The sequence below is a fragment of the Oncorhynchus mykiss genome, chromosome 5 (assembly GCF_013265735.2).
Source record: "Oncorhynchus mykiss isolate Arlee chromosome 5, USDA_OmykA_1.1, whole genome shotgun sequence".
NCBI classification, from domain to species: Eukaryota; Metazoa; Chordata; class Actinopteri; order Salmoniformes; family Salmonidae; genus Oncorhynchus; species Oncorhynchus mykiss.
Window position 1 is genome coordinate 91,401,827 of NC_048569.1, and position 26,283 is coordinate 91,428,109.

Below are 26,283 nucleotides of genomic sequence, written 5' to 3' on the forward strand. Positions count from 1 at the left end.
CAGTCTCTGTCTCTCTATCTCTCAATTCAATTCAATTCAAGGGCTTTATTGGCATGGGAAACATGTGTTAACATTGCCAAAGCAAGTGAGGTAGATAATATATAAAGTGAATCTCTCTCTGTCTCTCGCTCTCTCTCTCTCTGTCTCTCCTCTCCTCTCCTCTCCCCCCCCCCCTACTCTGTCTCTGTCTCTCTCCTATCCTCTCTCTCTGTATCTCTGTCTTTCTCTCCTCTCTCTCTCTCTCTCTCTCTCTCTCTGTCTCTCTCTCCTCTGTCAATTCAAGGGCTTTATTGGCATGGGAAACATGTGTTAACATTGCCAAAGCAAGTGAGGTAGATAATATATAAAGTGATTTAAACAATACAAATTAACAGTAAACATTACACATACAGAAGTTTCAAAACAATAAAGACATTACAAATGTCATATTATATATATACAGTGTTTTAACAATGTACAAATGGTTAAAGGACACAAAGATGTACAAATGTACAAATGGTTAAAGGACACAAAGACACTGTCTCTCTCTCTCAATTCAATTCAAGGGCTTTATTGGCATGGGAAACATGTGTTAACATTGCCAAAGCAAGTGAGGTAGATAATATACAAAAGTGAAATAAACAATAAAAATTAAGTTGTTTTTGAATTCTTTGTGGATCTGTCTCTCTCTCTCTCTCCTCTTCTCTCTCATTCTCTCCCCTCTCCCCTCTCCTCTCTCTGTATCAAATCAAATCAAATGTATTTATAAAACCCTTCGTACATCAGCTGATATCTCAAAGTGCTGTACTGAAACCCAGCCTAAAACCCCAAACAGCATGCAATGCAGGTGTAGAAGAACGGTGGCTAGGAAAAACTCCCTAGAAAGGCCAAAACCTAGGAAGAAACCTAGAAAGGAACCAGGCTATGTGGGGTGGCCAGTCCTCTTCTGGCTGTGCCGGGTGGAGATTATAACAGAACATGGCCAAGATGTTCAAATGTTCATAAATGACCAGCATGGTCGAATAATAATAAGGCAGAACAGTTGAAACTGGAGCAGCAGCACGGCCAGGTGGACTGGGGACAGCAAGGAGTCATCATGTCAGGTAGTCCTGAGGCATGGTCCTAGGGCTCAGGTCCTCCGAGAGAGAGAAAGAAAGAGAGAAAGAGAGAATTAGAGAGAGCACACTTAAATTCACACAGGGCACCGAATAGGACAGGAGAAGTACTCCAGGCAGAGACAGCAAGGGCGGTTCGTTGCTCCAGAGCCTTTCCGTTCACCTTCCCACTCCTGGGCCAGACTACACTCAATCATATGACCCACTGAAGAGATGAGTCTTCAGTAAAGACTTCAAGGTTGAGACCGAGTTTGCGTCTCTGACATGGGTAGGCAGACCGTTCCATAAAAATGTAGCTCTATAGGAGAAAGCCCTGCCTCCAGCTGTTTGCTTAGAAATTCTAGGGACAATTAGGAGGCCTGCGTCTTGTGACCGTAGCGTAGGTGTAGGTATGTACGGCAGGACCAAATCAGAGAGATAGGTAGGAGCAAGCCCATGTAATGCTTTGTAGGTTAGCAGTAAAACCTTGAAATCAGCCCTTGCTTTGACAGGAAGCCAGTGTAGGGAGGGCTAACACTGGAGTAATATGATCAAATTTTGAGGTTTGGGAAAGTAGAGCATTGCAGTAGTCTAACCTAGAAGTGACAAAAGCATGGATTCATTTTTCTGCATCATTTTTGGACCGAAAGTTTCAGATTTTTGCAATGTTACGTAGATGGAAAAAAGCTGTCCTTGAAATGGTCTTGATATGTTCTTCAAAAGAGAGATCAGGGTCCAGAGTAACGCCAAGGTCCTTCACAGTTTTATTTGTGACGACTGTACAACCATTAAGATTAATTGTCAGATTCAACATAAGATCTCTTTGTTTCTTGGGACCTAGAACAAGCTTCTCTGTTTTGTCCGAGTTTAAAAGTAGAAAGTTTGCAGCCATCCACTTCCTTATGTCTGAAACACATGCTTCTAGCGAGGGCAATTTTGGGGCTTCACCATGTTTCATTGAAATGTACAGCTGTGTGTCATCCGCATAGCACTGAAAGTTAACATTATGTTTTCGAATGATATCCCCAAGAGGTAAAATATATAGTGAAAACAATAGTGGTCCTAAAACGGAACCTTGAGGAACACCGAACTTTACAGTTGATTTGTCAGAGGACAAATCATTCACAGAAACAAACTGATATCTTTCCGACAGATAAGATCTAAACTAGGCCAGAACTTGTCCGTGTAGACCAATTTGGGTTTCCACACACACGTATCTCTCTCCTCTCCTCTCATCATCCTTTATTTCCTCTCTATTTCTCTTTTGTCTTGTTAAGTTCACACCCCAAATGAACCCCCAAGGCCCTGGCTGGGTAGCATTTAACCACCTGGTTGTACTGACCTTCCCTTTGTGACTCTGTTGTAGAGTGTATCCACACGGTGGGTTCCCTCTCCTAATGCTGTGCCGGGTTTGCGGTGCCCAAGTATGTTGGGAAGGATCTGCCATCAGAGAGTTGCAGGTGATCTATTGGTGGTCCGTAGACCACAGAACACACTGGGCCGATCGTCCATGTCGACACCATGGGGAACAGCGGGCTGAGGCAGAGACAGGCCAGTGTGGAAAGGAAGACCTGCCCGCTGTAGCTGCGTTGGGCAGGGATGTGAGGCTATGCAGAGGCAGCAGGCCCTGTACTGTGCTGTGATGTCAGACCTATGTCAGGGGACCAGAGTGTGCTGTCTCACTCACTGATACCCCTGTCTCTACTTCCGATAATAATACACACACACATATGCCTCCAGAGCTGCAAATGTATTAGCTACTTTATATTCTTTTGTCTGGAATAGAGGAGAGTAGAGTAGAGGAGGAGAGGATCTGGAAGAGAGGATGAGGGGAGAGGATCTGGAAGAGAGGATGAGGGGAGAGGATGGAGAGGATGAGGGGAGAGGATGGAGAGGATGAGGGGAGAGGGTGGAGAGGATGAGGGTAGAGGATGGAGAGGATGAGGGGAGAGGATGAGGAGAGGATGGAGAAGAGGGGAGAGGATGTAGAGGAGAGGATGGAGAGAGGAGAGGAGAGGATGTAGAGGAGTGAGAGGATGCAGAGGAGTGAGAGGAGAGGATGCAGAGGAGTGAGAGGAGAGGATGCAGAGGAGTGAGAGGAGAGGAGTGAGAGGAGAGGAGTGAGAGGAGAGGAGGGAGAGGATGCAGAGGAGTGAGAGGATGCAGAGGAGTGAGAGGAGAAGAGAGTAGTGGATGTAGAGGAGTGAGAGGAGAGGATGCAGAGGAGTGAGAGGAGAGAATGCAGAGGAGTGAGAGGAGAGGATGTAGAGGAGTGAGAGGAGAGGATGTAGAGGAGTGAGAGGAGAGGATGTAGAGGAGTGAGAGGAGAGGATGTAGAGGAGTGAGAGGAGAGGATGCAGAGGAGTGAGAGGAGAGGATGCAGAGGAGTGAGAGGAGAGGATGCAGAGGAGTGAGAGGAGAGGATGCAGAGGAGTGAGAGGAGAGGATGCAGAGGAGTGAGAGGAGAGGATGCAGAGGGGTGAGAGGAGAGGATGCAGAGGAGTGAGAGGAGAGGATGCAGAGGAGTGAGAGGAGAGGATGCAGAGGAGTGAGAGGAGAGGATGCAGAGGAGTGAGAGGAGAGGATGCAGAGGAGTGAGAGGAGAGGATGCAGAGGAGTGAGAGGAGAGGATGCAGAGGAGTGAGAGGAGAGGATGCAGAGGAGTGAGAGGAGAGGATGCAGAGGAGTGAGAGGAGAAAATGTAGAGGAGATGAGAGAATGTAGAGGAGAGGATGTAGAGGAGAGGAGAGGATGTAGAGGGGAGAGGAGAGTAGTGGATGTAGAGGAGTGAGAGGATGCAGAGGAGTGAGAGGAGGGGATGCAGAGGAGTGAGAGGAGAGGATGGAGAGGAGAGGATGTAGAGGAGAGAGGATGGAGTGGAGTGGATGGATGGAGAGGATGTAGAGGAGAGGATGGAGAGGAGAGGATGGAGAGGAGAGGATGGAGAGTAGTGGATGTAGAGGAGAAGATGGAGAGGAGAGGATGGAGAGTAGTGGATGTAGAGGAGAAGATGGAGAGGAGAGGATGGAGAGGATGGAGAGGATGGAGAGGAGAGGATGTAGAGGAGAGGATGTGGACGGAGAGGATGTGGATGGAGAGGAGTGAATGATGTTGAGTGGAGGAGAGGATGTAGAGGAGGGGATGTAGAGGAGGGGATGTAGAGGAGGGGATGTAGAGGAGGGGATGTAGAGGAGGGGATGTAGAGGAGGGGATGTAGAGGAGGGGATGTAGAGGAGAGGAGATAATGGAGAGGCTGTAGAGGAGAGGAGGTAGAGGCTGTAGAGGGGGGAGGCTGTAGAGGGGGGAGGCTGTAGAGGGGGGAGGCTGTAGAGGGGGGAGGCTGTAGAGGGGAGATGCTGTAGAGGATTATGTGGATAGGATTGAGAGGAGAGAAGAGGCTGTAGAGGGGAGAGGCTGTAGAGGGGAGAGGCTGTAGAGGGGAGAGGATGTAGAGGAGAGGAGAGGCTGTAGAAGAGAGGAGAGGCTGTAGAGGAGAGGAGAGGATAGGCTGTAGAGGGGAGAAGCTGTAGAGGATGATGAGGAGAGGACGATGTGGATAGGACGGAGAGGAGAGGATGTAGAGGATGATGTGGATGTAGAGGATGATGTGGATGTAGAGGATGATGTGGATGTAGAGGATGATGTGGATGTAGAGGATGATGTGGATGTAGAGGATGATGTGGATGTAGAGGAGAGGATGGAGAGGAGAGGATGGAGAGGAGAGGATGGAGAGGAGAGGATGGAGAGGAGAGGATGAGAAGAGTGGATGGAGAAGAGAGGATGGAGAGGAGAGGATGGAGAGGAGAGGATGGAGAGGAAAGGATATAGAGGTGATATAGAGGAGAGGATATACAGTGGGGCAAAAAAATATTTAGTCAGCCACCAATTGTGCAAGTTCTCCCACTTAAAAGGATGATGTAATTTTCATCATAGGTACACTTCAACTATGACAGACAAAATGAGAAAAAAAATCCAGAAAATCACATTGTAGGATTTTTAATGAATTTATTTGCAAATTATGGTGGAAAATAAGTATTTGGTCAATAACAAAAGTTTATCTCAATACTTTGTTATATACCCTTTGTTGGCAATGACAGAGGTCAAACGTTTTCTGTAAGTCTTCACAAGGTTTTCACACACTGTTGCTGGTATTTTGGCCCATTCTTTGAATGGGCCCATGGACTTTCAACTCCATCCAAAGATTTTCTATGGGGTTGAGATCTGGAGACTGGCTAGGCCACTCCAGGACCTTGAAATGCTTCTTACGAAGCCACTCCTTCATTGCCCGGGCGGTGTGTTTGGGATCATTGTCATGCTGAAAGACCCAGCCACGTTTCATCTTCAATGCCCTTGCTGATGGAAGGAGGTTTTCACTCAAAATCTCACGATACATGGCCCCATTCATTCTTTCCTTCACACGGATCAGTCGTCCTGGTCCCTTTGCAGAAAAACAGCCCCAAAGCATGATGTTTCCACCCCCATGCTTCACAGTAGGTATGGTGTTCTTTGGATGCAACTCAGCCTTCTTTGTCCTCCAAACACGACGAGTTGAGTTTTTACCAAAAAGTTCTATCTTGGTTTCATCTGACCATATGACATTCTCCCAATCTTCTTCTGGATCATCCAAATGCTCTCTAGCAAACTTCAGACGGGCCTGGACATGTACTGGCTTAAGCAGGGGGACACGTCTGGCACTGCAGGATTTGAGTCCCTGGCGGCGTAGTGTGTTACTGATGGTAGGCTTTGTTACTTTGGTCCCAGCTCTCTGCAGGTCATTCACTAGGTCCCCCCGTGTGGTTCTGGGATTTTTGCTCACCGTTCTTGTGATCATTTTGACCCCACGGGGTGAGATCTTGCGTGGAGCCCGAGATCGAGGGAGATTGTCAGTGGTCTTGTATGTCTTCCATTTCCTAATAATTGCTCCCACAGTTGATTTCTTCAAACCAAGCTGCTTACCTATTGCAGATTCAGTCTTCCCAGCCTGGTGCAGGGCTACAATTTTGTTTCTGGTGTCCTTTGACAGCTCTTTGGTCTTGGCCATAGTGGAGTTTGGAGTGTGACTGTTGGAGGTTGTTGACAGGTGTCTTTTAAACTGATAAGTTCAAACAGGTGCCATTAATACAGGTAGAGTGGAGGACAGAGGAGCCTCTTAAAGAAGAAGTTACAGGTCTGTGAGAACCAGAAATGTTGCTTGTTTGTAGGTGACCAAATACTTATTTTCCACCATAATTTGCAAATAAATTCATTAAAAATCCTACAATGTGATTTTCTGGATTTTTTTCTCATTTTGTCTGTCATAGTTGAAGTGTGCCTATGATGAAAATTACAGGCCTCTCATCTTTTTAAGTGGGAGAACTTGCACAATTGGTGGCTGACAATACTTTTTTGCCCCACTGTAGAGGTGATATAGAGGAGAGGAGAGGATATAGAGGTGGGGATGGAGATGAGAGGATATAGAGGTGATATAGAGGAAAGGAGAGGATATATAGGTGGGGATGGAGAGGAGAGGATAGAGGTGGGGATGGAGAGGAGAGGATATAGAGGAGAGGAGATGATATAGAGGTGGGGATGGAGAGGAGAGGAGAGGATATAGAGGGGATGTAGAGGAGAGGAGAGGATATAGAGGGGATGGAGAGGAGAGGATATAAAGGTGGGGATATAGAGGAGAGGATATAGAGGAGAGGATATAGAGGAGAGGATATAGAGTGGATGTAGAGGAGAGGAGAGGATATAGAGGAGGGGATGGAGAGGATGGAGAGGAGAGGATGGAGAGGAGAGGATGGAGAGGAGAGGAAGGAGAGTAAGGAGAAGATGTAGAGGAGAAGATGTAGAGGAGGGGATGTAGAGGAGGGGATGTAGAGGAGAGTAAGGTAGGGATGTAGAGGAGGGGATGTAGAGGAGAGAATGGAGATTCTGTAGAGGAGACGATGGAGAGGAGAGGAGGCAGAGGCTGTAGAGGGCAGAGGCTGTAGAGGGCAGAGGCTGTAGAGGGCAGAGGCTGTAGAGGGGAGAGGAGAGGATGTAGAGGAGGCTGGAGATGGGAAGAGAGGCTGTAGAGGAGAGGAGGGAATGGAGAGGCTGTAGAGGAGAAGATGTAGATGCTGTAGAGGATGGAGAGAGGATGAGGATGGAGAGGAGAGGATGGAGAAGGGAGGATGGAGAAGGGAGGATGGAGAGGGGAGGATGGAGAGAGGAGAGGATGTAGAGGTTTTCGAGGAGAGGAGAGGGTGTGGAGGAGAGGAGAGGGTGTAGAGGAGAGGATGGAGAGAGGAGAGGATGGAGAGGAGAGGATGGAGACAGACACACACAAACAGATTGAGACAGACAGAGATGCTCGTTGGAGAAGGAAGGGTGAGAGAAATGCTTGTCAGTTGTCTTCATCCCTTCTGGATGGAAAGAGGGTTGGTGTTGGAATGTTCTGGACATTGGCTCCTGCTGAGTTTGTGTGATCTTGAGTGAAATAGATCAATCTATTTGTTTGTACACACACACACACAAACACACACACACACACCGACACACACACAGCTTTGTCTTACTATAATCCTATTTTCCGTAAACTTAACACTTACCCTAACCTCACCCCGTAAACCTCACCCAAACTCCTAAACCTCACCCCTAACGCTAAAATAGTGTTTTTCCAAGTGAGGACCGGCAAAACGTGTACTCACACACCCACACCCACACACACACACACACTGCTTACTGCTTCGTTTTATTGTATTGGGATCTTGGCGGTGTCCTTGGGTCACCCAAATGGGCTGGACAATGACAGTTCCAGGAATCTGGCAACCCAAATGGGCTGGACAATGACAGTTCCAGGAATCTGGCAACCCAAATGGGCTGGACAATGACAATTTCAGGAATCTGGCAACCAAAATGGGCTGGACAATGACAGTTTCATGAATCTGGCAACCCAAATGGACAATGACAGTTCCAGGAATCTGGCAACCCATATGTTTTTATTTGGTGAATGTGAGTGCCATATTTAAGATAGGCTCTACAAGGTGCTTAATAATAGAAGAGACAGACAGACAGACGGGCTCTCAACCCTCAGACAGACAGACAGACAGACGGGCTCTCAACCCTCAGACAGACAGACGGGCTCTCAACCCTCAGACAGGCAGACGGACTCTCAACCCTCAGACAGACAGACAGACAGACAGACAGACAGACAGACAGACAGACAGACAGACGGGCTCTCAACCCTCAGACAGACAGACAGACAGACAGACAGACAGACAGACAGACAGACAGACAGACAGACAGACAGGCTCTCAACCCTCAGACAGACAGACAGACAGACAGACGGACTCTCAACCCTCAGACAGACAGACAGACAGACAGACAGACAGACAGACGGGCTCTCAACCCTCAGACAGACAGACGGGCTCTCAACCCTCAGACAGACAGACGGGCTCTCAACCCTCAGACAGACAGACGGGCTCTCAACCCTCAGACAGACAGACGGCCTCTTAACCCTCAGACAAACAGACGGGCTCTTAACCCTCAGACAGACAGACAGACAGACAGACGGGCTCTCAACCCTCAGACAGACAGACAGACGGGCTCTCAACCCTCAGACAGACAGACAGACGGGCTCTCAATCCTCAGACAGACAGACAGACAGACGGGCTCTCAACCCTCAGACAGACAGACAGACGGGCTCTCAACCCTCAGACAGACAGACAGACGGGCTCTCAACCCTCAGACAGACAGACAGACGGGCTCTCAACCCTCAGACAGACAGACAGACGGGCTCTCAATCCTCAGACAGACAGACAGACACTCACCACCCTCAGACAGATAAAAGACGGGCAGACTCACCCCTCAGACAGGCAGACTCACCCCTCAGACAGGCAGACTCACCCCTTAGACAGGCAGACAGGCAGACAGGCAGATCGACTCACCACTCAGACAGACAGACAGGCATACAGACAGGCAGACTCACCCCTCAGACAGGCAAGCAGACACTCACCCCTCAGACAGGCACGCAGACACTCACCCCTCAGACAGGCAGACAGACTCACCCCTCAGACCAGCAGACATACTCACCCCTCAGACCAGCAGACAGACAGACTCACCCCTCAGACAGGCAGACAGACAGACTCACCCCTCAGACAGACAGACATACAGACACAGACAGACTCACCCCTCAGACAGGCAGACTCACCCCTCAGACAGACAGGCAGACTCACCCCACAGACAGACAGACAGACAGACAGACAGACTCACCCCTCAGACAGACAGACAGGCAGACTCACCCCTCAGACAGGCAGACAGAAAGGCAGATAGACTCACCCCTCAGACAGACAGACAGACAGATAGACAGACAGACAGATAGACTCACCCCTCAGACAGACAGACAGACAGACAGACAGACAGACAGACAGACAGACAGACAGACAGACAGACAGACAGACAGACTCACCCCTCAGACAGACAGGTGTTCCATATGGTGCTCAGCTCTGCTCCTTGTCTAAATTCATATCCCCTGGTGGGGGGCTGAAGGGCAGGTCCCCCCCAGGGGAGGTGTTGGGAGGTAAAGCCCTTAAGGCTCTATACTCCACCCTGCCCGGTCTGTACACCCCCCTCCACTCTGCCAGTTCTGTACCCCCCCCCCCCCCCCCCCCTCCACCCTGCCCATTCTGTACCCCATCCTCCACCCTGCCCGTTCTGTACCCCCCCCCCCCCCCCCCCCCCCTCCACCCTGACCGTTCTGTACACCCAGAGCTGCTTAGCTCATTGTCACAGCAATCTGCCTCCACCTAAGTCTCCCTCCCTCCCTCTCCCATCATCACCCCTGATAATTGATGTAGGTTTTCATAGCTAATGATTTAATCTGTGGGTCTGGATCTATAGAATAGAAACCGTTTTGGCCCTGATTCTCTCAACTGCAACACTCATCATCTCTGAACATTAAGTAATGTCTGTTGTATGTCGGGTTATTTAGCCTGATTTTAATTATTTAATGAGAGGATTTTTTTTGACTGTAAGACTTTTAATTGAATCCTTCTTCAACAACTCATTTGATTGATTAAGTCTGTTATGTTTGATTAATTTACAGGGTCGTGTATGAATGAAAATACATTCATTATTAATAATGAATAAGCTAAAAATAAATAGTTTGCTGTTGTTCACACTATTAATATTAACATTTTATCCTAGTTTTTAAACATGTATAATCATTTAGTGTTTATAAACATTTATAATGGCTTATCATTGAAAGTTATTGTGTGCGAGTTGGGTTATGTTGTTCGTGTTTTAGTGTTGGGTTTGCGTTGGGTGATGTTTTAGTGTTGTTTGCATTGTATTAGTGTTTGCGTTTTGTTAATGTTAACTAAATGTTTTCTAATGGTTGTGTTAATGTTAACTAAATGTTTTCTAATGGTTGTGTTAATGTTAACTAAATGTTTTCTAATGGTTGTGTTAATGTTAACTAAATGTTTTCTAATGGTTGTGTTAATGTTAACTAAATGTTTTCTAATGGTTGTGTTCATGTTAACTAAATGTTTTCTAATGGTTGTGTTAATGTTAACTAAATGTTTTCTAATGGTTTTGTTTGCGTTGTGTTAATGTTAACTAAATGTTTTCTAATGGTTGTGTTAATGTTAACTAAATGTTTTCTAATGGTTGTGTTCTCAGGAGGTTCTCCAGACGGTGCCCAAGTTCTGCTTCCCCTTCGATGTGGAGAGGTAGGGTTCTGTCCTCTGTTCACACACACACACTCTCTCTCTCACTCGCTCGCTCACTCGCTCACTCACTCACTCACTCGCTCGCTCGCTCGCTCACTCACTCACTCACTCACTCACACACACACACACACACACACACACACAATCATATTTATTAGAAACTGGAGAGCTGTGTATGTGCCACATAATGGAGCTCAGATACAGGGGAGTCTGCTGTTAACCCCCCTATCTGCTGTTAACCCCCCTATCTGCTGTTAACCCCCCTATCTGCTGTTAACCCCCCTATCTGCTGTTAACGCCCCTATCTGCTGTTAACGCCCCTATCTGCTGTTAACGCCCCTATCTGCTGTTAACGCCCCTATCTGCTGTTAACGCCCCTATCTGCTGTTAACGCCCCTATCTGCTGTTAACGCCCCTATCTGCTGTTAACGCCCCTATCTGCTGTTAACGCCCCTATCTGCTGTTAACGCCCCTATCTGCTGTTAACGCCCCTATCTGCTGTTAACGCCCCTATCTGCTGTTAACGCCCCTATCTGCCGTTAACGCCCCTATCTGCCGTTAACGCCCCTATCTGCCGTTAACGCCCCTATCTGCCGTTAACGCCCCTATCTGCCGTTAACGCCCCTATCTGCCGTTAACGCCCCTATCTGCCGTTAACGCCCCTATCTGCCGTTAACGCCCCTATCTGCCGTTAACGCCCCTATCTGCCGTTAACGCCCCTATCTGCCGTTAACGCCCCTATCTGCCGTTAACGCCCCTATCTGCCGTTAACGCCCCTATCTGCCGTTAACGCCCCTATCTGCCGTTAACGCCCCTATCTGCCGTTAACGCCCCTATCTGCCGTTAACGCCCCTATCTGCCGTTAACGCCCCTATCTGCCGTTAACGCCCCTATCTGCCGTTAACGCCCCTATCTGCCGTTAACGCCCCTATCTGCCGTTAACGCCCCTATCTGCCGTTAACGCCCCTATCTGCCGTTAACGCCCCTATCTGCCGTTAACGCCCCTATCTGCCGTTAACGCCCCTATCTGCCGTTAACGCCCCTATCTGCCGTTAACGCCCCTATCTGCCGTTAACGCCCCCTATCTGCCGTTAACGCCCCCTATCTGCCGTTAACGCCCCCTATCTGCCGTTAACGCCCCCTATCTGCCGTTAACGCCCCCTATCTGCCGTTAACGCCCCCTATCTGCCGTTAACGCCCCCTATCTGCCGTTAACGCCCCCATCTGCCGTTAACGCCCCCATCTGCCGTTAACGCCCCCATCTGCCGTTAACGCCCCCATCTGCCGTTAACGCCCCTATCTGCTGTTCTCTGTGTACCAGTCTGTACCAGTCTGAATAACTATATATCTAGACTTGGTACCAGTCTGAATAACTATATATCTAGACTTGGTACCAGTCTGAATAACTATATATCGAGACTTGGTACCAGTCTGAATAACTATATATCTAGACTTGGTACCAGTCTGAATAACTATATATCTAGACTTGGTACCAGTCTGAATAACTATATATCTAGACTTGGTACCAGTCTGAATAACTATATATCTAGACTTGGTACCAGTCTGAATAACTATATATCTAGACTTGGTACCAGTCTGAATAACTATATACCAGTCTGATGAATAATTGTATCTTGATTTGGAAAGTAGCCATCTGTAGAGGATTCTGCTCTTATTTTTCTTCCTGGAGAATGACATGTGAAAAGTGCTGTTTTTAATTTTTTAGCTTAGAGGACACACAAGCTTAACTGCTGCCATCTAGTGATGAAACTGCATGAGAGAAAACACACCCAACTCTCACACACTCAACAGTCAGGGACATTTCGAAAGGTTTCGTAGTGATCTTGGCCTTCTAGTCAGCGTTAGGTTGAGACACTTAGTGCTAGGTGAGTAGTTAGCCACTTTAGACCAAAAAAAAAAATCCTTATTTGAATAAGAAACAAACCAGATTTTAGTTGTCTCACTGACTCAAGTATTGACTCATTGGTTTCGTACTGTAGGCCTGTAAAGGATTAAACATATTGAATGTTATGTTGAACAGCGGTCTGTGTGTACCGCTATCACCAAGTCAGTAGTGCTCGGTTCTACTGTAAAAACATCTTCATAATAATATGTTATTGTACGTTTGTTGTGTCTCTCCTCTGCTGTTTATGTTCTGGTTAGCAGAAAACTCAAACCATTACATGTTCACAACTCATTTTCACGATTCTCTGAAACACTTGATGAATGTCCCATTTGTTGTTCCCAATTAATGGTTTGGTATTTCTGTTCCGTAGGTGACTGTGTGGTAATACTGTAGTACATGTGTCGTGGTAATTGGTTGTGTTAATGGTGTGTTGTCTCTGTCCCGTGCGTGCGTGCGTGCGTGCGTGCCTGCCTGGTGACTGCCTGCGTGCGTGCCTGCCTGGTGACTGCCTGCGTGCGTGCCTGCCTGGTGACTGCGTGCGTGCGTGCCTGGTGACTGTGTGCGTGCGTGCCTGCCTGGTGACTGCCTGGTGACTGCGTGCGTGCGTGCCTGCGTGCGTGACTGCCTGGTGACTGCGTGCGTGCCTGCGTGCGTGCGTGCGGTGACTGTTCCCAGGGTTTCCCAGAGTCCGGTGGGCCAGAACTTTGCCTTTGTGCTGACGGACATCGAGAGCAAGCAGAGGTTTGGCTTCTGCAGACTCACGTCCGGCTGCCGTGTCTGCATCTGTCTGCTCAGGTACGACACGTACGACTTACAAATAGGACCTTTCAACAAGGTTATTCTCCACCTACTGGCCGATTTGATCAATCAGTTACGCAAATCCAGTTCAGTATTTCTATAATTTTTTTAGAAATTCATTTTGTCACAATTATCCAACTTATGAGGAAAGACATGTATATTATCGTTAGTTATTCATAAATAAATACAATTTAAAGTTGTAATATCCTCACTTCTCTCGTTATAATATGCAGATTACATTTCTTAATTGATTGGGGAGACGGTGAGGTTTTGGAAGTGAAAGAAACTCAAATGTAGACAATGATACTGTTTCTTTGGAAGCAATATGCATCCGAGTGTTAGCCTCTTGAAGTTAGTCATGTCAGTTACAGAATACTAAGCTCCTGAATTCCCTATTCATTCGGTCCCTATAATATTATTCATTTGGTTATATTTTCCAGGACAAACAATTGAAGTAACAACCTATCAATGACAACTATGAAGTATCGTTTTAGTAGTAGATTGAAGATGTTGAGATATTGTTTAGCACAGATTTATCTAAAATATGTCATGTTTCATTATTGCACAGAAAGATATCTAAGTAAAAACTACATTTAAAAAATGTTTCATTTATTTTAATAAGACCTTTTAAATTAAACCACATTTTATATTAAAAAAATTGACAATGTCCTTTTAATAAGAAACATTTAATTAGTAAAACAGTATAGTTGAATTAACCACAGGAGTAATGGGAATTTGCACAATAATAAAAAAAATATTTTTGGGGGGATATTGACGACAGTCGCAGGGTTTATCTTGTTCTTGATGAGCTGCTGTCGAGATGAGCTGTACCCCCCCCCCCCCCCCCCCCCCCCCCCCCCCCCGCCCCCCCTCCTCCACCCCTCAACTCCCCCGGACAGCCACCACCACCATGTCCCTTTGTTTCTCTCTTCTCGTTATTCAGCTACTGGCACAGAAACACGGCAAAGGAAGCCGCTCGGCCCATAATTATGCATGAAGCCTCGCTGCCAATTAGCAGAGACTCCCATGCCCCTCTTTCGGAGTCCTACATGCTAATTCATTTGACATATGATGTATACAATTCATTATGCATTCTGAGTAGTTTGCATGGCTTGCTTCATTCATCATAAGAAATGTATAGAAAGTTTTTATTCTTCTGTGTGTGTGTGTGTGTGTGTGTGTGTGTGTGTGTGTGTGTTTTAAAGACTTCACAGTTCTTTGTTTTTGTGGCCTGTTTTATTTATGTTTGTCTCAGAAATAGACCCACTGTGTGGGGAAAAAGATTAGTGAAAATATTTTACAACATCATAACAAAGATGCATATTTTGGATATCTCATAGTTTATACATGTGAAATATGTACAAATGTGATTTTTCACATCAATTTCACATCAATTTCACATCAATGACAGAGAGTAAAGACCCGGTCTCAAGTTTATTCAGTTGTTTTATCAATCAACACAACTGGGAAGTAGTTGATAATTCTTAGATAAACAATCCAAGTTGTGATCATATTGAATAGTATGTTTTAATCCATGTTGTAATCATATTCAACAGATAGATACAAATTTAGACGATCAACAAATGTCCCTGCGACAATATTTCTAGCCAGCTACCTTCATTTAAAGTGTTTGTTGTGTTTGTTCACCGGATATAAAACAAAAGTAATTAAAACCATTTGTGTCCCTGTGATTGTTGAAGTACTGGGACTATAAAATTGTCACCTATGCTTACACAAGGAAGTGGCTTAATGACTAGGACAGTTTTACATGGCCAGGGCTTTGTAGTGCTACGACTAAAGCCCAGGCCAAATAGGGCCGTGCTACCTTCAGGCCAAAACCTTTTTAAAGAGGTACAAAGCTTCGATTTTACAGTCTTTTCTTCCTTCCGCTCGACCCTCATCCTCCGCCTCCTCTTCTTTCCTTTGGTAATTCTCTCACATTTATGGAGAAACCGCCTTCGGACATGTGAGAGAGGTCGCTGATGAGAAAAGGCGGTTTCCTTGATTTTATTTGGCGGCTGAGAATTGGGTTCCCTTTTAGGGGCGTTAGCGCTCCCGTTAGTGGTCACTGAGCAGGGACGCCAGAGGGCATTTCCTTCCCAGTACTTAACCTTTAACCCCGGGAAAGTAAAGGTGTAATGAAATCTTCCAGTGAGCCAGCTACAAGGTTGCGAGTTGACTGGGTGTAGAGGGAGATTTAAGACCCATCCAGGGAATAGGAATAACACACAACAGGTACTTTACGGCAGCAAACAGCGGAGACGCGGCTACGTCGTTACAAACCTGTCGTTTTACTAATCACATGACAACCTAGCCGAAGAGACACGCCTATTTATTTGCCCTGAAATGGAGTGAGAGATTGCAGTTGGTTTATATTGATATCCCAACGCCAGAAAACATAACTCTCATCTCGCTGTTGTCATTTGTTTAGTTGGAAATTACATAATTTATGTCCTTACAAAAAAAACACCAGTTAATTGATTTGAGCTTTTAGAGAATATTTGTCTTCAACAGAATTATAATAAAGAAGATTAGATCACTTCCACTGCTAGTTTATATCTACTGACCATCCCTGTGGTGTTCTGGTTGATAGAGAGTCTGAGGGTCGGGGTAGGGGATACAGTCTGAGGGGTCGTGGTAGGGGATACAGTCTGAGGGTCGTGAAAACAGTCTGAGGGGTCGTGGTAGGGGATACAGTCTGAGGGGTCGTGGTAGGGGATACAGTCTGAGGGGTCGTGGTAGGGGATACAGTCTGAGGGGTCGTGGATACAGTCTGAGGGGTCGTGGTAGGGGATACAGTCTGAGGGGTCGTGGATACAGTCTGAGGGGTCGTGGTAGGGGATACAGTCTGAGGGGTCGTGGATACAGTCTGAGGGGTTGTGGTAGGGGATACAGTCTGAGGGGTCGTGGATACAGTCTGAGGGGTCGTGGATACAGTCTGAGGGGTCGTGGATACAGTCTGAGGGGTCGTGGATACAGTCTGAGGGTCGTGGTAGGGGATACAGTCTGAGGGTCGTGGATACAGTCTGAGGGGTCGTGGTAGGGGATACAGTCTGAGGGTCGTGGATACAGTCTGAGGGGTCGTGGATACAGTCTGAGGGGTCGTGGTAGGGGATACAGTCTGAGGGTCGTGGATACAGTCTGAGGGGTCGTGGTAGGGGATACAGTCTGAGGGGTCGTGGTAGGGGATACAGTCTGAGGGGTCGTGGATACAGTCTGAGGGGTCGTGGTAGGGGATACAGTCTGAGGGGTCGTGGATACAGTCTGAGGGGTCGTGGTAGGGGATACAGTCTGAGGGGTCGTGGATACAGTCTGAGGGGTCGTGGTAGGGGATACAGTCTGAGGGGTCGTGGTAGGGGATACAGTCTGAGGGGTCGTGGATACAGTCTGAGGGGTCGTGGATACAGTCTGAGGGTCGTGGTAGGGGATACAGTCTGAGGGTCGTGGATACAGTCTGAGGGGTCGTGGTAGGGGATACAGTCTGAGGGTCGTGGATACAGTCTGAGGGGTCGTGGATACAGTCTGAGGGGTCGTGGTAGGGGATACAGTCTGAGGGTCGTGGATACAGTCTGAGGGGTCGTGGTAGGGGATACAGTCTGAGGGTCGTGGATACAGTCTGAGGGGTCGTGGATACAGTCTGAGGGTCGTGGTAGGGGATACAGTCTGAAGGGTCGTGGTAGGGGATACAGTCTGAGGGGTCGTGGTAGGGGATACCGTCTGAGGGGTCGTGGTAGGGGATACCGTCTGAGGGGTTGTGGTAGGGGATACAGTCTGAGGGGTAGAGGATACAGTCTGAGGGGTAGAGGATACAGTCTGAGGGTCGTGGTAAGGGATACAGTCTGAGGGGTAGAGGATACAGTCTGAGGGGTAGAGGATACAGTCTGAGGGGTAGAGGATACAGTCTGAGGGGTAGAGGATACAGTCTGAGGGGTAGAGGATACAGTCTGAGGGGTCGTGGTAGGGGATACAGTCTGAGGGGTAGAGGATACAGTCTGAGGGGTCGTGGTAGGGGATACAGTCTGAGGGGTAGAGGATACAGTCTGAGGGTCGTGGTAAGGGATACAGTCTGAGGGGTCGTGGTAGGGGATACAGTCTGAAGGGTCGTGGTAGGGGATACAGTCTGAGGGGTCGTGGTAGGGGATACAGTCTGAGGGGTCGTGGTAGGGGATACAGTCTGAGGGGTAGGGGATACAGTCTGAAGGGTCGTGATAGGGGATACAGTCTGAGGGGTCGTGGTAGGGGATACAGCCTGAGGGTCGTGGTAGGGGATACAGTCTGAGGGGTCGTGGTAGGGGATACAGTCTGAGGGGTAGGGGATACAGTCTGAAGGGTCGTGGTAGGGGATACAGCCTGAGGGGTCGTGGTAGGGGATACAGCCTGAGGGTCGTGGTAGGGGATACAGTCTGAGGGTCGTGGTAGGGGATACAGTCTGAGGGGTAGGGGATACAGTCTGAAGGGTCGTGGTAGGGGATACAGCCTGAGGGGTCGTGGTAGGGGATACAGCCTGAGGGTCGTGGTAGGGGATACAGTCTGAAGGGTCGTGGTAGGGGATACAGTCTGAGGGGTCGTGGTAGGGGATACAGTCTGAGGGGTCGTGGTAGGGGATACAGTCTGAAGGGTCGTGGTAGGGGATACAGTCTGAGGGGTCGTGGTAGGGGATACAGTCTGAGGGGTCGTGGTAGGGGATACAGTCTGAAGGGTCGTGGTAGGGGATACAGTCTGAGGGGTCGTGGTAGGGGATACAGTCTGAGGGTCGTGGTAGGGGATACAGTCTGAGGGGTCGTGGATACAGTCTGAGGGGTAGAGGATACAGTCTGAGTGTCGTGGTAGGGGATACAGTCTGAGGGGTCGTGGTAGGGGATACAGTCTGAGGGGTAGAGGATACAGTCTGAGGGGTCGTGGTAGGGGATACAGTCTGAGGGGTCGTGGTAGGGGATACAGTCTGAGGGTCGTGGTAGGGGATACAGTCTGAAGGGTCGTGGTAGGGGATACAGTCTGAGGGGTCGTGGTAGGGGATACAGTCTGAGGGTCGTGGTAGGGGATACAGTCTGAGGGGTTGTGGTAGGGGATACAGTCTGAAGGGGTCGTGGTAGGGGATATAGGCTGAGGGGTTGTGGATATAGTCTGAGGGTCGTGGTAGGGGATACAGTCTGAGGGTTGTGGTAGGGGATACAGTCTGAGGGGGTCGTCTGAGGGGTCGTGGTAGGGGATACAGTCTGAGGGGTCGTGGTAGGGGATACAGTCTGAGGGGTCGTGGTAGGGGATACAGTCTGAGGGGTCGTGGTAGGGGATACAGTCTGAGGGTCGTGGTAGGGGATACAGTCTGAGGGGTCGTGGTAGGGTATACAGTCTGAAGGGTCGTGGTAGGGGATATAGTCTGAGGGTCGTGGTAGGGGAGACAGTCTGAGGGGTCGTGGTAGGGGATACAGTCTGAGGGGTTGTGGTAGGGGATACAGTCTAAGGGTCGTGGTAGGGGATACAGTCTGAGGGGTCGTGGTAGGGGATACAGTCTGAGGGGTCGTGGTAGGGGATACAGTCTGAGGGGTCGTGGTAGGGGATATAGTCTGAGGGTCGTGATAGGGGATACAGTCTGAGGGGTCCTGGATACAGTCTGAGGGGTCGTGGATACAGTCTGAGGGTCGTGGTAAGGGATACAGTCTGAGGGGTCGTGGTAGGGGATACAGTCTGAGGGGTAGAGGATACAGTCTGAGGGTCGTGGTAAGGGATACAGTCTGAGGGGTCGTGGTAGGGGATACAGTCTGAAGGGTCGTGGTAGGGGATACAGTCTGAGGGGTCATGGTAGGGGATACAGTCTGAGGGGTAGAGGATACAGTCTGAGGGTCGTGGTAAGGGATACAGTCTGAGGGGTCGTGGTAGGGGATACAGTCTGAGGGGTTGTGATAGGGGATACAGTCTGAGGGTTCGTGGTAGGGGATACAGTCTGAGGGGTTGTGAGTGGGTCAGAGATTAACTGGTTTACTTTGTGATTATACAGTACTTTGAAGGGACATGTGTGCTTTAAAACGGCTGGAGAGATAACCAAGCCCCCCCACACACAGTGATGGATGTCTTTCTATCTGGGACTTAGGAAACACAAACAGGTCTAAGCTGCTAACTGGGGAGAGGAGCAGTGCTTACTGACATAGTTTCATTTAAGACAGAAGAAACGCATACCACAGAAAAACCTCAGCCTAATTTTGCTAAGGCGAGATGTAGTCCGGTGTCCCTATCTGGGTATCACGATGAGTTGCGGTTCGCTGCTCTCTGCTACACCAATCATTTCTTTGTCTCTAAAACAAAAGATTACAGCCTGGTCATTAAAGGAGTGTGATGGTTGAGAGGGTCGTGAGGCCTGACGAAGGAGAGGCTGACAGGACAGATGAGGAGAGAGAGAGGACTATTTAAATAAACCCTGACGTGGGATATGGAAAGGATTAGTGTCCAGGAGCCTAGCTTCTTAAACAAAGGGCAAGAGGAGACTGATAATGACCATTTCAGTGACCTGCTCCAATTGGTTTTTTTTTTTTTGCATTTTTTGGTGGTATTGATTAACTTCAACACACCCACATCTCATAGAAATATCCACTGCTACTTTGTTTGGCAACGTGGTATATTTCTCTCTTTAGGCTTCTGTTTTTAAATGTCCAGTCAGCATGTTCATTTTGTAGATAACACAGGCATGTTAGGTTTTGGGTTTCGACAGTGTGTGTGTGTGTGACCTGATTACGGTGAGATCTTCATGCGGACATCACAACATTGGCATGTGAAGAAGCTGATTGATCCAGGTTAATGGTCACTGAGGTCCCCCGATTGGCTGCGCTTGCCCGGGAACCGCCACGTCATTGGCCCCTTGCGGATTTAGCAATATTAAAATTTGCATTAGGTTGACTTTGTTTTCTTGTTGTGTGTTAATTCCAGTCTGCAGAGCAGCCAGTGACCCATGCCCTGAGAACTACCCAGCATCCCCTTGTCTCTACAGGACTTCCATGGCTAATAAAAGTCCCTCAGCCAAGCCCCACACACACACACACACACACACACACACACACACACACACACACTTTTACTGAGGATTACAAATCAAACACTCTATTGTGATCCCCTTAGAATCCCTTTGTATTAGCCTACTACATTAGTCAGCTTAGAGACAGTATTTTACTGAAAGCTTAGAGACAGTATTTTAATGAAAGCTTCATTGTAATTCATTTAAGTTTAATTTTGACCGTATTCATTCATTCATTTGTTCTTAATTTCATCCTTCATTCAGTTAGTGAACATTAATGAAGCATCCATTTATTTATTGAAGTGCAGATGGATAACATTTTCCACTGTCATTATGCCAGACGTTTTCTAAAATACTTGTTAACAACCAAAGCTGAATGAAATTGTAATAACTCACTTCGATACCCCACCACATTTTTTCAAAATGATTTGATTGCATAACATTATAAATTAACTGAGCTCTCTTTTCTGAGCAACCTTCAAGCCAAAACAAAATGCTGGCCACATTCCACCTCAAAAGCAAGTCAAATATCTTCGCCAAGAACGTGTCAATCTTATCAAGAGAGACATGTTGCAGATGCTGTTGGCTTCTGGTGGGTGTATTTTGCCATTAGCGATAACACAAACACTACAGTATAAATTATTTTTAGTTTGTTAATTTGATTTATTAATTTGACATTAATTAGGTAAGGAAAAACCAGAAGGAATGTCTATTTGAAAATGGGTAAATAGGTGATGTGGTCGTGCTTCTCTCCCTCTGCGTCTGCGTGTTGGCTTGAGCCTGGGCTGTGCATCTGGGATCAGTATGCTTGTAAAACCATGGCATCCCTCCTCCTCCTCCTTCTCCTCCTACCACAGCTCTCACTGGCCCAGTCATGTTGGGCTGAAGAACTAAAGCCTGTCTCTACCTTCCTTCCTCACTTCCTTTAAACTAAAGACTTGTCTCTACCTCCTCTGCCTCACTTCCTTTAAACTAAAGACTTGTCTCTACCTCCTCTGCCTCACTTCCTTTAAACTAAAGACTTGTCTCTACCTCCTCTGCCTCACTTCCTTTAAACTAAAGACTTGTCTCTACCTCCTCTGCCTCACTTCCTTTAAACTAAAGACTTGTCTCTACCTCCTCTGCCTCACTTCCTTTAAACTAAAGACTTGTCTCTACCTCCTCTGCCTCACTTCCTTCAAACAGCAGACACAACAGCAATGTGTCAAATGCAAAGCCCTCAGAATAAGAAGAATGCGGTGATTAAATGTACTGTATACTATTTTACCCACAGCAGTAGGACTATACACTGGCTGTGTCCATAGTTCACTGGCTGTGTCCATAGTTCACTGGCTGTGTCCATAGTTCACTGGCTGTGTCCATAGTTCACTGGCTGTGTCCATAGTTCACTGGCTGTGTCCATAGTTCACTGGCTGTGTCCATAGTTCACTGGCTGTGTCCATAGTTCACTGGCTGTGTCCATAGTTCACTGGCTGTGTCCATAGTTCACTGGCTGTGTCCATAGTTCACTGGCTGTGTCCATAGTTCACTGGCTGTGTCCATAGTTCACTGGCTGTGTCCATAGTTCACTGGCTGTGTCCATAGTTCACTGGCTGTGTCCATAGTTCACTGGCTGTGTCCATAGTTCACTGGCTGTGTCCATAGTTCACTGGCTGTGTCCATAGTTCACTGGCTGTGTCCATAGTTCACTGGCTGTGTCCATAGTTCACTGGCTGTGTCCATAGTTCACTGGCTGTGTCCATAGTTCACTGGCTGTGTCCATAGTTCACTGGCTGTGTCCATAGTTCACTGGCTGTGTCCATAGTTCACTGGCTGTGTCCATAGTTCACTGGCTGTGTCCATAGTTCACTGGCTGTGTCCATAGTTCACTGGCTGTGTCCATAGTTCACTGGCTGTGTCCATAGTTCACTGGCTGTGTCCATAGTTCACTGGCTGTGTCCATAGTTCACTGGCTGTGTCCATAGTTCACTGGCTGTGTCCATAGTTCACTGGCTGTGTCCATAGTTCACTGGCTGTGTCCATAGTTCACTGGCTGTGTCCATAGTTCACTGGCTGTGTCCATAGTTCACTGGCTGTGTCCATAGTTCACTGGCTGTGTCCATAGTTCACTGGCTGTGTCCATAGTTCACTTCTGTTTTGTGTTTTTATTCATTATTTAGAATTCGGGCTTGATTGTAAACATGTGTATTTTGTTTCTCTCGGTCTCTCAGTTATTTGCCATGTGTTTTTCTCCGTCTCTCAGTTATTTGCCATGTGTTTTTCTCCGTCTCTCAGTTATTTGCCATGTGTTTCTCTCCGTCTCTCAGTTATCTGCCCTGGTTTGAGATCTATTACAAGCTCCTGAACACGCTAGCAGATTACCTAACCACAAACCAGGTAAGATCTCTGTACACTACTTTAAGACATGTGGCATATATAGATGAGAGAGAGATATAACACTGGTCATTAAGACCCAGGGAGAGGAATAGGGGGAAGGAGAGAGCATTGAGGAGAAGGAGAGAGCCTTGAGGAGAGAGCATTGAGGAGGGAGGAGAAGGAGAGAGCATTGAGGAGGAAGAGGGAGAAGGAGAGAGTATTGAGGAGGAGGGAGGAATAGGGGGAAGGAGAGAGCCTTATGGAGGAATAGGGGGAAGGAGAGAGCCTGGAGGAAGAGGGGAGAAGGAGAGAGCATTGAGGAGGAGAGAGGAATAAGGGGAAGGAGAGAGCATTGAGGAGGAGGGAGGAAGAGGGGAGAAGGAGAGAGCATTGAGGAGGAGGAAGGAGGAAGAGGGGAGAAGGAGAGAGCATTGAGACGGAGGGAGGAAGGATTGGTTGTGAGCTGGAACTAAGGAGTGCCATCATGTATCTCCTTCCTCAACACTGCTGAGGGAGGCATGAAGGAGACCGAGCCTCCCTAATACACACACACGTAGGGTCAGAGGGCACAGGAAACGGACCATGTCATGCAACATTTCAACCAATCGGCAGTGCTGACCTTCATTAGCTAACCGTCATTATCCTGACCTCCAGCTTCTCTAATATTGGATTGTTTATTATATGTATTATTTAGTTATTGTATATTATATATCATTTACTCCTCAATGCTCTCTCCTAGTTTATATGTTTATTCAACAGAACAATTTCTGAGTTCTTTGAATGGTCCTCCTGAAATCTCTGATCACTTGAGTGGATCTGAACTACATTAGTGTAAATACATTTATGGATGAATGTGTTTGACACATGTAATTTCCAGTCAAAACAAAAGGAGAGCACAAGTATAAAGGCTATTTTCTGTAAAATAATAACTCCTTTGTTTGTGTGAACATTTCTGTGTTCATCTTTATTTCTGCCCTGAAGCGGAGAGATCGAGAGAGAGCGAGACAGAAGAGGGATTCAGAAAGAGCAGATAGATGTGGTGTGTGTGTGTGCGTGTGTGTGTGTTGGGGATGTGAAGTGTCGGTGTGCATGGTTTGGTTTATATTTACCCTGCCGTAGCAAGGCGATGGAGGGACGTTGACAGATGAGGGTTTAGGACCAGGGGTAAATGAAGTGTTTTCTCAGGCTCAGCTCTGTTACTGACCATGCGTGTGAGCATTCAGCATCTCATGACAGGAGGCTGTTCAATCGTACACTCTCTCTCACTGTCTCTCTCACACACACACACACACACAGACACACACACTGTTAAAGCTCCACCATTGAAAGCTGCCAATCAGAGAGACAAAAATGGTCTTGAAACAAAAATGTTTTTCATATACAATAACCTGTGTCTTAGTAACTATGCAACTATGTCTTAGTAACTATGTCTTAGTAACTATGTAACTTAGTCTTAGTAACTGTCTTAGTAACTATGCAACTATGTCTTAGTAACTATGCAACTATGTCTTAGTAACTATGCAACTATGTCTTAGTAACTGCTTAGTAAATATGCAATCATGTCTTAGTTACTATGTCTTAGTAACTATGCATTTGTCTTAGAAACCATGTCTTAGTAACCATGTCTTAGTAACTATGCAATTATGTCTTAGTAACTGTCTTAGTAACTGTCTTAGTAATTATGCAAATGTGTCTTAGTAACTGTCTTAGTAACTATGCAATTATGTCTTAGTAACTATGCAATTATGTCTTAGTAACTATGTCTTAGTAACTATGTCTTAGTAACTATGCAATTATGTCTTAGTAACTATGTCTTAGTAACTATGTCTTAGTAACTATGCAACTTAGTCTTAGTAACTGTCTTAGTAACTATGTCTTAGTAACTTCATTGTAAATTCTTATTTTCAATGACGGCCTAGGTGGGTTAACTGCCTGTTCAGGGGCAGAACGACAGACTTAGTAACTATGCATTTGTCTTAGTAACTACGCAATTATGTCTAAGTAACTGTCTTAGTAACTATGTCTTAGTAATTATGCACATGTGTCTTAGTAACTATGCAATTATGTCTTAGTTACTAAGACAGTTACTAAGACATAGTTACTAAGACAAATGCATAGCTACTAAGACATAGTTACTAAGACATAGTTACTAAGACATAATTGCGTAGTTACTAAGACCATTACTAAGACATAATTGCGTAGTTACTAAGACATAATTGCGTAGTTACTGTTTTAGTAACTACAGTGCCTTAAAGTATTGGGTGGTGGACCATTCTTGATGCACACGGGGAAACTGTTGAGCGTGAAAAACCCAGCAGAGTTGCAGTTCTTGACACACACCTGTTCAAAAGGCACTTAAATATTTTGTCTTGCCCTTTCTCCCTCTGAATGGAACACATACATAATCCATGCTTCAAGCTTTTAAAATGATTATTTAACCTGTCTCCTCCCCTTCATCTACACTGATTTAAAGTGGATTTAACAGTTGACGTCAATAAGGGATCATAGCTTTCACCTGGATTCACCTGGAGTTTTGTATATATATCAGACACACAATGTTACATTTGGATGATTGTTATTGTGGTGTGTTTTTCAGGAGAATGAGCTGAATGACATGCTGAACTCTCTGTACAGTCTGCCGGTGCCAAAGCCCTTCACCCCCGTCAATCTGAGTGTGGTAGGTACAGTAGGACTCCTGGAGAGAAGAGGGGGAACGGAGGGGGGGCAGGAGAGGGGGAACGGAGGGGGGACAGGAGAGGGGGAACGGAGGGGGGACAGGAGAGGGGGAACGGAGGGGGGACAGGAGAGGGGGAACGGAGGGAGGGCAGGAGAGGGGGAACGGAGGGAGGGCAGGAGAGGGGGAACGGAGGGAGGGCAGGAGAGGGGGAATGGAGGGAGGGCAGGAGAGGGAATGGAGGGAGGGCAGGAGAGGGGGAATGGAGGGAGGACAGGAGAGGGGGAACGGACGGAGGACAGGAGAGGGGGAATGGAGGGAGGACAGGAGAGGGGGCAGGAGAGTGGGAACGTAGGGAGGACGGGAGAGGGGGAACGGAGGGAGGACAGGAGAGGGGGAACGGAGGGGGGAAACGGAGGGGGGACAGGAGAGGGGGAACGGAGGGGGGACAGGAGAGGGGGAACGGAGGGAGGGCAGGAGAGGGGGAACGGAGGGAGGGCAGGAGAGGGGGAACGGAGGGAGGGCAGGAGAGGGGGAACGGAGGGAGGGCAGGAGAGGGGGAACGGAGGGAGGACAGGAGAGGGGGCAGGAGAGGGGGAATGGAGGGAGGACAGGAGAGGGGGAATGGAGGGAGGACAGGAGAGGGGGAATGGAGGGAGGACAGGAGAGGGAATGGAGGGAGGACAGGAGAGGGGGCAGGAGAGTGGGAACGGAGGGAGGACGGGAGAGGGGGAACGGAGGGAGGACGGGAGAGGGGGAACGGAGGGAGGACGGGAGAG

The 26,283-nt window shown here is 47.5% G+C and overlaps 1 protein-coding gene across 2 annotated transcripts in view; it reads left to right on the forward strand.

The window, feature by feature from the left end:
• The window catches only part of LOC110524795 (DENN domain-containing protein 1B), a 222,739-nt gene that overhangs the window by 62,980 nt on the left and 133,476 nt on the right, over positions 1-26,283 (forward strand). For both annotated transcript variants that reach the window (XM_036978765.1, XM_036978766.1), the window contains exons 4-7: positions 10,719-10,768; positions 13,350-13,469; positions 22,782-22,851; positions 25,427-25,507. In XM_036978765.1, coding sequence (XP_036834660.1) covers positions 10,719-10,768; positions 13,350-13,469; positions 22,782-22,851; positions 25,427-25,507 — 321 coding nt within the window. The remainder of the gene's footprint in view (positions 1-10,718; positions 10,769-13,349; positions 13,470-22,781; positions 22,852-25,426; positions 25,508-26,283) is intronic.